Source organism: Seriola lalandi, unplaced genomic scaffold, assembly GCF_002814215.2.
Source record: "Seriola lalandi dorsalis isolate HSWRI2012SDOR001 ecotype SW California unplaced genomic scaffold, Sedor1 jcf7180002054338, whole genome shotgun sequence".
Lineage (NCBI taxonomy): Eukaryota > Metazoa > Chordata > Actinopteri > Carangiformes > Carangidae > Seriola > Seriola lalandi.
In genome coordinates, this window is record NW_019524891.1 from 355,258 (window position 1) to 370,372 (window position 15,115).

The following is a 15,115-nucleotide window of genomic DNA, read 5'->3' on the forward strand; positions in this document are numbered from 1 at the left end:
GTTGGGTGTTAAACCATGGAACATGGTATAGCAAAGTCCAAGGCTTAGGGTGACAGTAGAACAATCATATTATATTGGTGTTAAAAACTTGCTGCATTGCATTTATCACAATTAGGATCTTACAAAGATGCTGCATAGCAAGGAAGATATTTGAGACAACTTCGTTTTTTAAGTTATAATCTAACATTACAATACATTGTTTTACATTTTAAGGTATGTTCCAGGCTTCCACAGATTGAAATTTTACACTTTATATAAGGATTTACGTGTTCCCTTTTGTTAACGTTGGGTCAGAGGGTGTGTGCATTGGGAGGACGACACTGAATGGAACAAAGTGAGATCCAGTTTCCAGTCCATACACTTGCAAAGAATATCAAGTCAGTTGTCCAACGGCCAAGAAAAAGGAAAACGTCTTTATTATATTTACAATGTATTTACACGCATATAATAATCAACATGTACCATATATACAGTCGAATGTTGAATGCTGTGCCATTCACCATACTGTGTTCACCACACCTCGAATTTCCGCTCACTTCCAGCTATTTTATAATATACAGTACACAGTACGTTACCCATCATTTTAAAATTCAGAAGTGCCAATTTATTGTTATCTTGTTTTGGTCTCTACGGAGCAGAGGATGATAAAAAACTAGTTTGATGTATTTTACTTTGCCACAAATGGAATAATTACTTTAGGAGGTTACATTTATATCCTTTTAGTTCTGAAGGCAAAAACTCCACCACTCTGAATATTCAATGGTGAGAGTTTTCTGAAGGCACACTGGATATCTGATTGAACTTTGAGACACAGTGTAGAGGCACCATGAACACATAACAGTGGGATTTTATAGTCTTCAGTGCATTATTATACTACATATCAATCTGCACACACAGTAAGGTCAAGTAATTCTCCCTTTCCACTTAAATTGCTCATGTCAACCATTCCATGGTCAAAGGCAAGCACACCGTCTGTGCTGTAAAAAAAAAAAAAAAAAAAAAGGTGCATTTTCCCTGTAAGGGATACAAATCAGATCAACTGACTCAGTAATATAAATGCATTTAACTGACTGGACTGGTCACTTCAACGATTTGGTGATAATAACCTGAGGCTTCACACTGACTTCTGTTGGCATTAGTATACCACAGGTCTGACACCCACCCTTTCCTCACCATATGAACCCTCATAACACATTGCACGTCTAAAAATCATAGCATATAGTCATCAAGTACATTATGTCTGAGTTCTGCCAGTCTGGTTAGATAGAAAACCGTCACAGTTTAAACAGTTTGAACAGTTATTGCTAAAAACATGTTTGTATGAGCATTGCACTATGAAAACCCCAGACTGGCCAACAACAGACAGCTAAATAAATATACTTTTCCCCTGAGATAAAAACCTGAAATGGCACAAACTACACTTGTAATAGCTTTGAAGGAAATGTGTGTGTGTGTGCACGCGCAGTGTTTATGCTTATGGCTGTGTTAAACAGTTCATCTGTGTTGCTGTTGAGATGCAGCTATTCAACTTCCTCTCCTTCTGTCTCCCATCTTCAGTTAACCACACTGAAACAAAATCATTGTTTGTTTGTCTGAGGTATTCTGGACTGGAGCCTTGTGGTGGCTGCTTGTCACGGTGAAGGACCTCAGGGGTTTTTCTGTAAGGGGTGGAAAAAAAAATGTCACATTGGGCTTTGTTTGTTTTCAAGTTGTCATTTTTGGTCTGTATGTCAGTAGAGTAAGTGTTTTGCCAAATAAAGCTGCCTCCAAGCAGCATTTGTGTATGTATATATATATATATATATATATATTTTTTTTTTTAATTTATTTATTATAATTTTCTTTCTTAAGTACAACTACAGCCCTTAAGTGGAAATAATTTTGTTGTGATACCAGAACTCATCCTATAATTTTCACTGTTTTAATTTAATGTCCACTTCACAGTCTTCCTCAGCAAATTAAGTCTGCTCAGCTGCTCTGCTGAATTGAGCAGACTCCATTCTCTCAAGGCAAACTGTATGATGTAGCTGAAAGCTAGGGGAAAAAGCTAGTAAGTGGACCTTACTAACACAGAAACTTAGCATTTTCTGTATTCTGTACCTCAATGGCTGCATGAATCCAGCCGAGCAGCTCTTCCACGTTGCAGTAGACACCTGGCCTCCTCTCCCGGGCACAGCCAACACCCCAGCTCACCACTCCTACCAGATACCATCTAGAGGAACTCAAGTGCACCAGAGGACCCCCACTGTCCCCCTAGGATTCATAAGATCACAATAATATTTTTTTTACCATTTTAAATATCCAAACCATTTGCCAGAAGAGAATGTCAATACTGGAAGATTCTACAAACTACAACTATTACTGAACTGCAGGCCTACCGCAGCACAACTTGAAATGGATCCAGTTTAAAAAGGTAATACACTACACACGGTTGTTTGGTTGAAAATATTAATATCAGATATTCTTTTTTGTCTTTTGCAGTAATAATTAGTATTGATTGTCAGTTACCTGGCAAGCATCCACTTGCCCCTTCAGGAAACCTGCACAGATCATTGTTTGGGTTATGGCACTGCCATAGACTGTGGGACTGGAACACACAGACCGGTTAATCAGAGGGATGCTGGCCTTCTGAAGTGAAGGAGAAACCTTGCCTGGTGGCAGAACAGGGATACAACATTTGAGTGATAGCGGCAACTTCAAAGAGGTTGTCTTTTCTTATTCATGGGGTTGCTGTTGATGAATGATGAGAGGTAGTGTTTAGGTTTCTCACCATTTTCCTCCAAGTATCCCCAGCCAGTCACAGTCATGGAAGCTCCAGCAGCAAGGCCAAAGGCTTTAGGAGGTAGACAAACCGGCCTGCGGTAAGCTAGAAGACAGGGGCAGTACATTCATTATGAAAGTTTTAGTCTTTAAGGTTCTTATTATTTACTTTTGTCATTCTGAAAGTTCTGTTTAAAGGTACAGTTATAGTTATCAAGTGAGTACACTGGCTAACTTTGGTCTGTGGTGAAGAGCTTGCTGTTTGACATATACTCCACTAGAGGGCAAACCAGTATAGCCTACTGTATGTTCTTATTTGCCTTTGTCACAACTGTTGAAGTTGAAATTCAGCCACAGACTCCACATGGTCAGATAACCAATAAACTAATGACTATGCCAATGGGTAAGATGCAGTGACTCCTGTCAGTGTGTTTGAATGTGTTTAAATCCAACTCCAACCTCCTACTGTAATCGGGCTGCTGAGTCTCATCAGTGCTATATCATAGTCGTTTCGTGATGGATTGTAGTCTCCATTTGTTATGATTCTGTCCACGTAGGAACCTCCCAGTGTGCCCATGTATGTCCGGCCTGACACCACTCTCCAGCGACTCAGCTCCTTTTTACTGCTGCAAGGTCAAAAACAAGTGCGTAAGGAGGAAGTGTGAGCAGGAATGTATGTAGATGTTTATCGCATAGGAAATTCACTGGAGATTGTGTACACGGAAGCTGTACTAACCCTGTAAAGCAGTGGGCAGCAGTGACTATCCAACGCGGTGACACTAGTGTCCCTCCACATGTATGCTGGCCACCCTGCTGCAGGCTGACCTGCCAGGGCCAGTCCTCGATGAGAGCATCTGTACCCCCGACAATACGGTCCTGAAAGCCCACCTGTCCACAGTCTGACAAACAAAAGAAAAACTATTTTTCTTTACAGTGGTACATTTAACTACCAACGTTTATTTTCTAACTTTATGTATTTATCCATCTAGATCATTCTAGTCAAGCAGTAAAGGTCTGGTTAGATTAGTTTCTTTTCCTACACAAACAAATTTTTGATCTATTCAACAGAATGAAGGAACCTACTCCATCATGTGTTGCTAAGTAAGAGTTGTGCTGCTTACTGTAGACATGCATGGGCCTGTTAGTGTGAAACTAGTCACATAACCATGTCATCTTCCACCCACCACCCAGGAGCCCCACTCTGCCTTGTTAAAAGCTGTAAACAATGTTAATGATGGTGGTTGCTTTTCCAAAAATAAAACCCACCTGAACAGGACAAAGACATCACAGATCCGGATCTGCAGACACTTCTAGTGTAAGAAGAACAGAAGGAGTTACACATGAACCACATGTGGCCACAACATTAGTCAAACTGAAACAACACACAGTCAAATGTTGTGTTGATCTAACCCCCCCCCCCCCGTTGAACTTTGTCGCTTTCTGTTTTGTTTGGTTTGAGTAAAACACCTGCCGGTCTTGTTCACTCTCATAGAGAATAAAACAGAGAGGGAACGAAAACTGGGATTTTTTTATATTTTAGGAAGAGAAACTGTGAGAACAGAAGAGAGGGCAAAGGTTAAAAGGGGGGGAAGAGAACAAAGATTAATATGCTTTTCTAATATGTTTTTATCTTTAAAGTCAACAGTTTGAAGGGGAATCATCTCTCAGTCAACAGCTGTGTCTTTGTCTTAGACAGCAGTTTCTAAGACAGCATTGTTTTTTTTTTAAGATCACTTTAGATCTGAGCGGCAATAATGACAAATAGTCATTCCTTAGTCATAAATAATGAGGTTTAACACTTTTGATTTTCCATTTCCCTTCCTCACCGGTCAATGGTAGCCTGATGTATGGGTGTGTTTGCAGTCCCAGGTCTGATGGCTGTGAATGGTCCGGTTTTCAGGGAAGATATTAAAGTGTCCACTGGGACACTGCTGCTACGAGGTTTACTGTTGATACAGAAGGAGCAGAGGCTTGATTTCAGGTCAAATAACCCATTCATTAAATTTGCAACACAATCCATGTGATGCGTGACATCTGTTAAATTCATCCCTGGGGGGTGTAAACTTACTACGTGTATCCCAGTTGATTACACGCCGTCTGTGTGTGCTGCTCGGTCCAGTCGTCACTGCACACACTCCTCCAACCTGAGCCAGGACTGTACACCTGCAGGACGTGCTTACGTGACATGAGACGCACTGGAGAGAGAAACGGCAGAAAGAGGAAGAAAAGATGTCATTTTTCAAACATTGTTTTTGTGTCTGTGATGACAAAGCAAGAAAGAGTCAGGTGTTTGTTTTACCTGGAAAGGTAGTGTTGAGCGTAAAGCTTGATAAACAAGTAATTTCATCCTCTCCTCCTGCACAGTCATTATTCCCGTCACAGGCTTTGTCTATTGGGATGAACTTGACTGAGCGCGAACAGAAGAAGTATTTGCTCTCAATTAGCTGCTTAACTGGAGGGCAAAGGGGGTGGCACATTGGAATAGAAGGGCAGAATGCAGGTTAGAATAGCAGTATGCTCGGATGATTTTATATACAGTAAATGACACTGAATCCTATCGTGAACTTTAAACATTTGCAAAGCATCTTTCTCTAGTATCCAAGCAGTGAAGTCGGATAGAAATATGAAGGTGGGGCCTGTTTGGCACGCCATCCTGTGGTGTTCGTCTGTGTCTTTGGAGAAAGGAACTACTGTCAGGAATTGAGACTCACTGAAATATGCTGCGGTGACCAGTATGCCCAGTAGCACCACAACTGTCAGGACAGTTAGCAGCACCCTCTTCCGCTTAGACGCCTTGTCTTTCTGAGTCTTTGGAGCCGTCATGGGCTTTCTGCGGCGGCCTGGCTGTGGAGCCACTGAAGGAAGGAAGAAGTGAGAGAGAAATCAGAGCGATCGGGAGAGAAACATAAATGAGGCAATAATAGAAAAATGTGAGATGAGAGAATAGAAACCATTACGCAAATGAAGGAGAAGGAAAGGAGAAAAATGAGTCAAGTTGAAAAAGGTGGTACATACTGAAGGTGCAACTTCTCAGTACTGTCCCACACAAGTATTTCCAGGTTTTTAACATGATATTCACAGAACTCTTCCATCAGCACAGCAACATGCTGTTTATTAACACAAAACCAACAACAGCACACAGCTTACCCGCCTGCCTGGGATTCAATGGTCTAATGCTTTCTTCTGGCACCTGGGCGATCGTCTGAGGAAAGAATAAAAAAGGTGCATAAGACAAGGGGTAAGGTGAGCGCAGGTGTCGAAACAAAAGTGTGCATGGCATGGCCTGGGAGGAAATATACATTGTGTGTGTATAGGAGGAGGTGTGTGTGATTGTGTCATATTGTGTGGAAGTTTCCATGTAATTATCTGAACTTACATGATATCTTTGCATGAGTTTATTTCCAGGTAATTCAAATATGTGTGACCATCTGTTGCATCTACCTGTACAAATAGGCTACAGCATGGTCATGTGTAAAACAGGTGTATAATACATATCCAGGGAGGAACCACAAAGGATTACCGATTATGCACACATGGAACACTATGGAGCCACTATGAGATGTCACATTACACCCATATGCTCCCACCCAGTACATGTCAGCCAGTCCATATGCTGCAGGCAGTTCCCATCATCTGGTATCTCACAGACTACTTGACTCTGAATGTACAGGACAGTGGGGGCGCGGTGTGGTGAGGTCCACTGGGACCCAGTGAGTCTTCCAGTCAAATGCAACTGATATTGTGCAGACAGAACACACTGTAATATTGCAGGGTGGTATAGACAGGTGTGACCGCCCTTCAACCACAGGAGCCAAGTATTCTTCAACAGGATATCAGCTGTATCCCGGTTGCATAATCGCATACAGAGTTCATTTCGGTTTAAATTGTGTGTGTAGGGTGTAGGAAAAGTTGCAGAACAAATGACAGCAGTTATTCCCCAGGACAAGGGGCAGGATCCTCTGAGGCTGTTCACAACTTTCAAACCAGTAACTGTTGTTATAGGACATACATTTTGCGACCTGTTGAGTAATTTGCAGGGTGGTTTTCCCTTACTTGATGGCTTTCACTTGGAAAATGAAAATGAAGCCTGAAGGGGTAAAACTATCCAACATTTAACAGGAAAAAAACAAAGATTAGAAAAACCTAAATAGTATTCTGTGTAGCATAAATATTTTTTTTATACAAATTATATATACATTATTTCAGCCCATGATAGTGGACCTGAAGCCTGGGTGCCTATACCCTGGATTAGTCCGTCTACTCTCATTTAACTCAAACATTTGCATGTTTATCAGCAGTGTATGTAACCTGCAGCAAGGTTAAGGATATGTAAATCAGAGCTCAACAGAAAAGTGAAGCACAGAAAAGTAATCTTTGGGGTTTTGATTTTTGATCAGACAAAACAAAACATCTAAGGATGTCAAATATCAAAGGAATGTCACTACTTTTGTGATATTTCATGCAGCAAACAATTAAGCTTTCTATTTTTAAGTGATGTAGCCAATATTTACCAGTCACTGATTGACCACAAATACCTGGTAAATCAATTCAAACAGAAACTTTGAATCTGTAATCCCAGTTTTGTAAGCTTGTTCATTTAAATTTGAACTAGCAAACTATGGGCCGATTACTTTTAGAAACGTTAACGTGTTGTGGAGGGAGTGCCATTTTTATTTCGGTCTAATTTCTCTTTGAAAAGTGTGGGGTCGGTTTAATCACTCTTACCGTATCTGTCTTCTCAGTGGAGCGACACGTCGTGAGTGTCAGCTTGGCGCAGCGGCTGAAGTTTGGCGGGGACGCCGTTACTATCCACCAAAAGAACAAATTGAGACGTGACTCCTGGTACCAAGGTAACTCAAGTACTGTCTCATTTGTATTTTCTGTCTTCTTTGCTGGATCTGTCTGGTTTGCTTACGTCAGGGAGGACCTAGCTTGTTTCAGAGGTGGAAACTGCATGCGGTCAGTTAGCGGGGCTAGCTAAAACCGCTAATGAAATACCTTCAAAACAACGGGGCGTGACCTTTTCAGTTTCTACTTGTGTTAAATACATGTGGCGTGTGAGTATAGAGGCTGTAAAGGTGTTAAAAGTTACCGTGGACAGAGTTAGACTGAGTAATTTACGTTAAACCTGCAATAACTATTCTTTAGACACTTGGGGGCAGTGGTGTTGATATTTTACTTTTTAGCGTAAAATATGTTGTGACCAACATAAACTGACCGAGACGGAGTTGCTTGGATGTTACCATACACTGTGCATATTTAAGCGGTTGCTACTGCCAGTAGAAAGTTGTGAACTTGATATGGTGCAAACAGCTGCTTATTTTCATGTAGAATTTAAGTCCGGTATTCACTCATTGTTTTGGTCTCCGCCAACTCCCAAGGGAAATGATATGGCTGAGGTTAGCTTCCGATTTGCAGGGATCACAAATCTGAAACTGTGTTTTAAATAGGCTTTAGTTTTTAGATCTAGACCTGGTCTGGTGTGGTCTGGTTGTGATAAAAAGCAGTAAAGAGTTTTATTTTCACAAGTAGAACAAAGGTTTCACAAATCTTTAACTATTTTTAAACATTTGAGTGAACCTGTTAATCAGGTTCAGGTCTGACAATTAAAAATCAAGTTTTCTTAAGTTTTCCTGGTCTATTGTCTGGATGGAGAGAAAACAGTTGAAGTGAAAAAGCTGAAAGTAGTTTTTGATCAGCTTTAAGGCTTTAAGTTGAATATCTAACAGCATTTCACAACAGTAAGTGGATCAAAAAAGAAGCATTGGTCATGCCAGTTAAGGTGACGATTCTCTATAGGTTCACAATATCATTTAATACATTACAAAAAATTATAGCTGCTTTAAAGTAATGTGATGTTAATTCACTTCTTTTGCTATTGAGTAATTAGTATATGGCCCACCACTGGCCACATTTCTGAGCTGAATTTGGTCACATTTTACAATGTTCTTGCTTCTAGTTATGAATAACTAGCATCTCACCAATAGATTCATGTCACCACATTATAATAGTGCTGTTATTCAATCAAACCCCATTTCTTGGTGTACAAACAGGGGTCAGCTTTGTTGTGACACTCACTATTTGTATGTTACTTTCAGTGTGCTTTGATTCATCAAGGGTGAACATGACTCATCCTGTAATGTTGTAGCTGCTCAGTATCACATCAGTATGACTGCTAACCGGCCTGTTTGGAGGATTTCAGCCCAGGGTGTCGAGTTACCGACAGTTTGTAGAGCACTTTCGTCTACCTGCTGTTCTGCCTTTGTCCTGTCCTCACAGTTTGCCATTCAGTTTTTGAACAACAAACAGAATATATTTTAGTTGATACTTTTTTTGATTAAAAAAAACTAATGCAGAATCTTTGATGACTAAATGAGGAATTGCCAGAAACCATAGCATCACAAAACAGTAACTGGAAACAGCGGAGTACTGTTCTCAAATTTACACTTCTGCTTTAGTAGTTTTTGTAAGTTCCCTCATTTGCATGTTGCTTTGCTGCAAGGTTTATTATTTTGCTATAACTTCTGTCAAAGGAAGTGCACAAATCAACTTTGACACAAGAGTTGTGAAAATAATGGTTGGTGGCTCTTGTCAGTCAAATGCTAGGAACAAACAAGGAAAAGAGAGACGGGCAAAGAATGTTGTTGGGCAGGTTTTTTTTTGGAAGGAAGCTTATATTATCCTGCTATAAATCAGCTGTGTCACCATGAACCATAAAAGACTGTATGTGTCAGAGATCCTGACATTTTGTTCTTTACTCTGCATGTTGTTGTCCAATCACTCTCAGATTTCTCTTTATATTGAAACAAGTAATGTTTCACCTGTATGAATCAAGCCCTGCAGCACTTTTGTATGTGACATGAGACTTGTAGTCACTTATGGTAAAGTTTCAAATAATCAATTAATAGCCATATACGCTCCCTTTTATGTAATAGAATGTAAGTTGATTCTTATACTCCCCCAAAAGACTGATGACTCAACCTAACCTAAACCTTTCCACTTGTATAAGTGTATGAATATAATAAATATAATAGTGCACACCCTCAAAATAATCACACAGACTCATTCCTAATACCAACTGGCTGAAGAAAAAAATAGTGCAAGAAACTAGGTCATCATCCCCTGATGTAAGTATAAGTTGAATAAGCAAGATGAATGTGACAGCACAAAAAAGGGGGAGGTCCATCTCACCAGGGAAACCAGAAAGTTGGTTAAAGAAACACATGTTGGCATGACTTGACAAACACATCCCTGAAAATACAGGATCTGTTTTGTTATATTATGACGCATGATGATAACGCCTTCTGGGAAACACAAATCAACTAAACCAGTTTACAGAGCCAGAGCCATGTTCCAAAAAACCAAGATAACTGACCAAGCATGATCATATCTCACATCTTACTTCTGCTGTAACAGCTAACCTCATAATCCTAACTTTGGTTCTTTTTGAATTAGAGTGACCCATAGGTGGACTATGTGTATTGGGAACTGCTCCAGCACCAGCAGAAAAGCCTAACTGGGTCAGCCTTACAGATAAAAGCTGTGACACGGTAAACCTTTTGTTCAAACGTGTCAGTGCTCCTTGCTGGTTTTCAGCTTTGTTGGATTATGTTCCTCTCAACTGAAACATACACAAAAGGGCTTTTAAAAAACTACCCGTGACATGTAGGATGACCTGTAATCAAAGGCCAAGATCTAGACCAGTGCTCTCCACACACGTTAAGATATTCAAAGGCACAAACAAGCTAATGTGCATTTATATGCTCAATGGTGCATGCTTTAGTCAGTGTAGGCTGCACTCACAAACAGTTGCACACCTATATAATGAGGTAGATGGTGCACACATACATATTGAGCAAATGTTAAAACAGCATCATGAAGTATGAATGTAAATGTATATGAATATGAGCCCGATCATTTTGAATCTAAAATGCTCCTACCTGCCCTTTAAGCTGCCAGTAATCACACAGAACAGATACTGTATGTAAAGCACGAGCATGGGCTCCCATTTAGCAGCAGATGGCATTTCCAATATGCAAAATATAGCCACTGCCAGTACACTGCAGAAACTGGTTGAACCTTTTGTATGACAGTAGGTCTCTGTGCCATAGTTAAATAACAAATTTGTTACCAGAATTGACAACGATGATGTGATTCAAATGACCCCTTCCGTGGAAACCAGTGACCTGAAATGCCATCTTCCTGATGAATATGTTGATTCTGCTTCCAGTTGCACTCACCCACATGATGTAGTTGTCTTTCTCAGTAAGGCCCAGATGCACCTCATCTGACAGGCAGCACAGAGTAAACACTGCCCTCCCTCCCTGAAGGTGGGACTCAGACAGAAACTCACTGTCCTGTGTCTGTCCTTCGTCCGTTTCCTTTCACCTGCGCGCTACACTTGCTTCTACTACAAAACCTGGTTTGATTCAGCCTCTATCTCTCTCTCTTTCTCTCTTCCCTTTCTCTTTCTACAGCAGTGTAACTGAATCCGGCTTGAAGGATGCCTGACTTGCCCCCCTCTAAAACCCAGAGGCTGTAATAAAGAGTGCTGGTGTGTAGCGCTGTTTTGACGCTCCGCAAGTTTCAGATAGAGCTGCTTTAGGAGGACCAAGCCCTGCTGACAAGACAAAACAAAACAAAACTGAAGTATTCCAGGTAACCTGACACCTGAACCCTCCTCTTCCTTCCCCTCTCACTCTCTATCCCGCACTCCCTCTCTCTCTCTCTCTCTGTCTCTCTCAGTCTCTCGCTTCCTATGTGTCTTCCCAAATTTTGTCCTTCCTCCCACTGCAAACTTTTTAAACCCTCTTAACATACACCATCTTTTTTGCCCCCTTAAGATACAAATACATGCAAAAACTTCGACATAACAGAGTGCTCCATATATGCACACATACACACACACTCACACGCTCAGACACAACATGAAGTTAACAGTGGTGTGTATGTGTCCAGTATTATGCCTGGAGGCTGAGGTGTGTCATTTCTCACCTGTACTGTTTTGACACTGTGCTGAGAAGTCGGTTGGTATCAGTCAGGAGTTCTTGTCTGACAATCAAATTGTGACTCATGCCATTTCTTGTCTCAGAGAACTAACACAAGAGGAATGTGACAAATACATTCCATGCCTCACAAGAATCTACGGCCATGCTAGCAGCTGCTGGGCTACAGTGACACTTTATGCTAAATACTAAAAGCTGAATGCCATCATGCTAACGCACTCCAAATGACAATGCTGATGTGCTGATGTTTAGCAAGAACAATGTTTACCATGTTCACCACATTAGTGTACCATGTTAGAATGTTAACATTTGCTATTTGGCACTAAGCACAAAGAATGGCTGAAGTTGATGAGAATATCATTACCTTTGCAGGTATTTGGTCATAAACCAAAGTTTTGGATTGATTAAAGTTTGACTTGATAATGGTGCTAAATTGAAAGTCAGAGGACATGAATGTCTGAATCAGATTTCATGGCAATTCATCCAAGAGCTGTGGAGACATTTCACAAAAAAAATGCCAACGATGAATGTCAGTACAGAATTTCATGGTAATCCATCAATAGTTGCAATATTGGTTATTTAAAAATGGAATTACACATCTTAAACCTACTTTCTATGAGTTACTGTAAAACGTGAAAGAATGCTGCAGTTTTAGGCAAACCTAAGTCAATAATGTCAACTTGTCTGTTTTAGAAAAATAGATATGTTTTGCCACTGTTTGGTTTTTGGACAGAAGTGCAAAATACCCGAATGTTTCAAACCAGTAGATATCAATACAGCAGCAGATTTCTGTCCTATATTTCTGAAGTATTAAATTACCTTTTAATGATGCACCCAATGACCACTCTGGTCACTGGGTCAGTGCTTGTCAAAACTGTGAATGTTATGGGACACTGAGCATAGTCAGCTGAGGGAGGGGGGGATGCCTGATTGGGAATGTGATGAAAAAAGAAGACAGAAAAAAGGTTGGCTGAAGAGAAAGAGCCATTGTTACAAGCAGCAGGTGAATATGTGGCTTGACCTGGATATTAAATGCAATGAACCTTAAAGCTCATTCCCAACCTTTCCCCATTTCATTGGTCTAAGGATTTAGTAATTGTCTCAGAGTATATAGTAAATGTGAAAATACATAGATGGACAGATATATAAATCTTGGTATGTACAGTAAGGTATGTAGGAAGCCCTGTATCTCCATATATATATATATATATATATATATATATATGGGCTATACAGGGCTAATTTACCCTGATCTTCCAATAACCTTGTAGATATTCAGGTTGCCAAAACATTTAGAGGCCCCACCCAGGTATGAAATATGGTGCATGACCTACTTTAGTGTGTTTGCCTGACTGAACTTAGTTAAAATGAACGGTATTTCAAAGTGATTCACTGCACTGTACGTACAGTAAGTCACCCATTTTAAGTCCTCACATTTACAACTCTGTAAATCACATGAATCACAAGGTTTATCCTGTCTGACAGCCTGACACTGTTGAACAATGGTTGACGAGATGTTTGCACAAACTATAAAAGACAAGATGAGAGCAATACAGAGATCTAATAAATCTTTTGTACGCCCTTGCTTGACTTCAGGCTTTTATTGTTCTGCTCAGTCAAACTGGTTGATTTTGTTCATAATCCCATTAGCTCTCACAGCACGACAGCTGAACACACAGTCCGTATCAAGCGGATAAAATTCATTATTCTTCATTTCTTTGTCAGTGAACACAATGGTTGCTGCTAAAAACACTGTGTTCGTTTGAAATTAGGTGCATGTAAAGCTCAAGGACAACCAAATACACTCCCGACTTCCTGAACGGAATATAGACCAGATTGTTTACATATTAACAGAACGCTACCAAGGCTATTGCTAAAATATTTGTATTCACAATGGATATGTAAAAGTATTTTTACACATCTATATTACTTATTCTCTTTCAATGTGTTTAGAACTTGTTGATAACATAAAAATGTTGATAACATTTATTTGCTGCTCACTGACTGGCAAACAGTGTGTCAGCAGGTTCAAATTTGGTGCAAATTTGAGAAACCTAAGCAGGGACTGTACAGCGTGATCTGTGTGTTCCTTAATAATTTGATGACAATACTAATTTTGAGCAAAGCAAAAGTGAACATGAATATGGCAACGGCTAGCTTTATTTTGATTTAACCTCTAAAAGCGAATGACGACCAAAAAAAACACTGCCACCAAACTTTTAAAAGGTATCCTGGACCACACAGATTTAAAATGTGGAAGTTTCCTTTAAGTCCTTATCAGACATGCCTACGTGGATGGTTTACTAAAGTTTAGTGAAAACCTGATTAGAAAAGGATCAAAGTTCTTTCCGAGTTTTATAAAAAGACCACTCGTATAAAAACAATCTACTACTCATACAGCATGCCATTCGTTATTTTGACACAAACACAAACCCATTAGTTATTAAGGATTTGGGGAAAAAAAGCAGAGGTAATAACAAAATCCTAATTACAGACACCCAAATATCATACCTCACACCACTGTACTCTCCCTCACCTTTAAAGCGGCTGTCACTTCTTGTCAGAAGAGCATCTGGAGGGCAAACAGTATTCCTAGTCGCTGAAATTCAGCATCTCTCTCTGAGGAGTTTCTCGGCAGACTTTTATTGTTTCAACAGGGACCACCCTCTGCCCTCCACTTTCATGGCAAACAACTTATCTCAGTCCATCTCTTTCTCTTTCTCTCTCCCTCTCTCCCTCTCGCTCACACACAGACACACACAAACACATGCACTCCACCTCAATTTACAACCAAAGCCATTAAACCACCACCCCACATAAAGGTGTGCATTTTGTGAAACTCGATATGGAGCTTCAGAGAAGTTAGGGGAAGTGCGGCATGAAAAACAGCTTGTTAATTATTAACACCTTCACATTTCATGTTCCCTGGACTTTAAAGAATCTGTATTGTCCCTCTCTCTCCCTCTTTGTATCCAAACCGATTTTTCTTGGGGAGGAATTAAGTGTCCCAAAAAGTGTAAATGTTTTCAAGCTAATGTTATTTCAGTAGTGTGATAAATTGAATTTGGAAAATATAAATGAACATTTCCTGGATATAGGACAAAAGACATGGAGGGGAAAACAAACAAGATTAAAATTGGTTTTAAAAAAATGGATATTCAAGCTCCATCAACAAAGTCTATGATAATCCAAAATTACATTACATTTTACTCACTACTTGCTTACATTTACTATATATTTAATTCTGAAATATTTTGTCTAAGGTGTTCAAATTGTCAGTCATATTTGTGTGCATAATCTAGAAACAATAAACACAGGTCCCAGTGATGTGATCCTTGGTCTTGGATGTC

At 40.0% G+C, this 15,115-nt stretch overlaps 1 protein-coding gene across 3 annotated transcripts; it reads right to left on the reverse strand.

Annotated features, from left to right (window-relative positions):
• Positions 1 to 382: 382 nt before the first annotated feature.
• tmprss4a (transmembrane serine protease 4a) lies at positions 383 to 14,556 on the reverse strand. Of its 3 annotated transcripts, none has more exons than XM_023407587.2 (13): positions 14,302 to 14,556; positions 5,908 to 5,962; positions 5,472 to 5,615; positions 5,060 to 5,212; positions 4,829 to 4,955; positions 4,587 to 4,706; positions 4,027 to 4,070; positions 3,497 to 3,659; positions 3,220 to 3,386; positions 2,771 to 2,866; positions 2,509 to 2,651; positions 2,101 to 2,253; positions 383 to 1,658 (listed from the first exon to the last, which is right to left on the reverse strand). In XM_023407587.2, the coding sequence occupies exons 3-13, from the start codon at positions 5,581 to 5,583 to the stop codon at positions 1,647 to 1,649; spliced, it is 1,290 nt and encodes a 429-aa protein (XP_023263355.1). In that variant the 5' UTR covers positions 5,584 to 5,615; positions 5,908 to 5,962; positions 14,302 to 14,556; the 3' UTR covers positions 383 to 1,646. The 3 variants fall into 3 exon arrangements, 2 of the variants coding, with proteins under 2 accessions (XP_023263355.1, XP_023263354.1); XM_023407586.2 differs by lacking the exon at positions 14,302 to 14,556 and adding an exon at positions 11,001 to 11,397; XR_015437325.1 differs by lacking the exons at positions 383 to 1,658; positions 14,302 to 14,556 and adding an exon at positions 11,001 to 11,404 and having other exon boundaries at positions 2,509 to 2,587.
• Between the last annotated feature and the right edge of the window lie 559 nt (positions 14,557 to 15,115).

Coding starts and splice junctions, on each gene's coding strand:
- tmprss4a (XM_023407586.2), bottom strand. Junction 4,071..4,586: donor CATCAGGCTACCATTGACCG/GTGAGGAAGGGA, acceptor TTCTTACACTAG/AAGTGTCTGCAGATCCGGAT. Junction 2,652..2,770: donor GGGATACTTGGAGGAAAATG/GTGAGAAACCTA, acceptor TTCTGCCACCAG/GCAAGGTTTCTCCTTCACTT.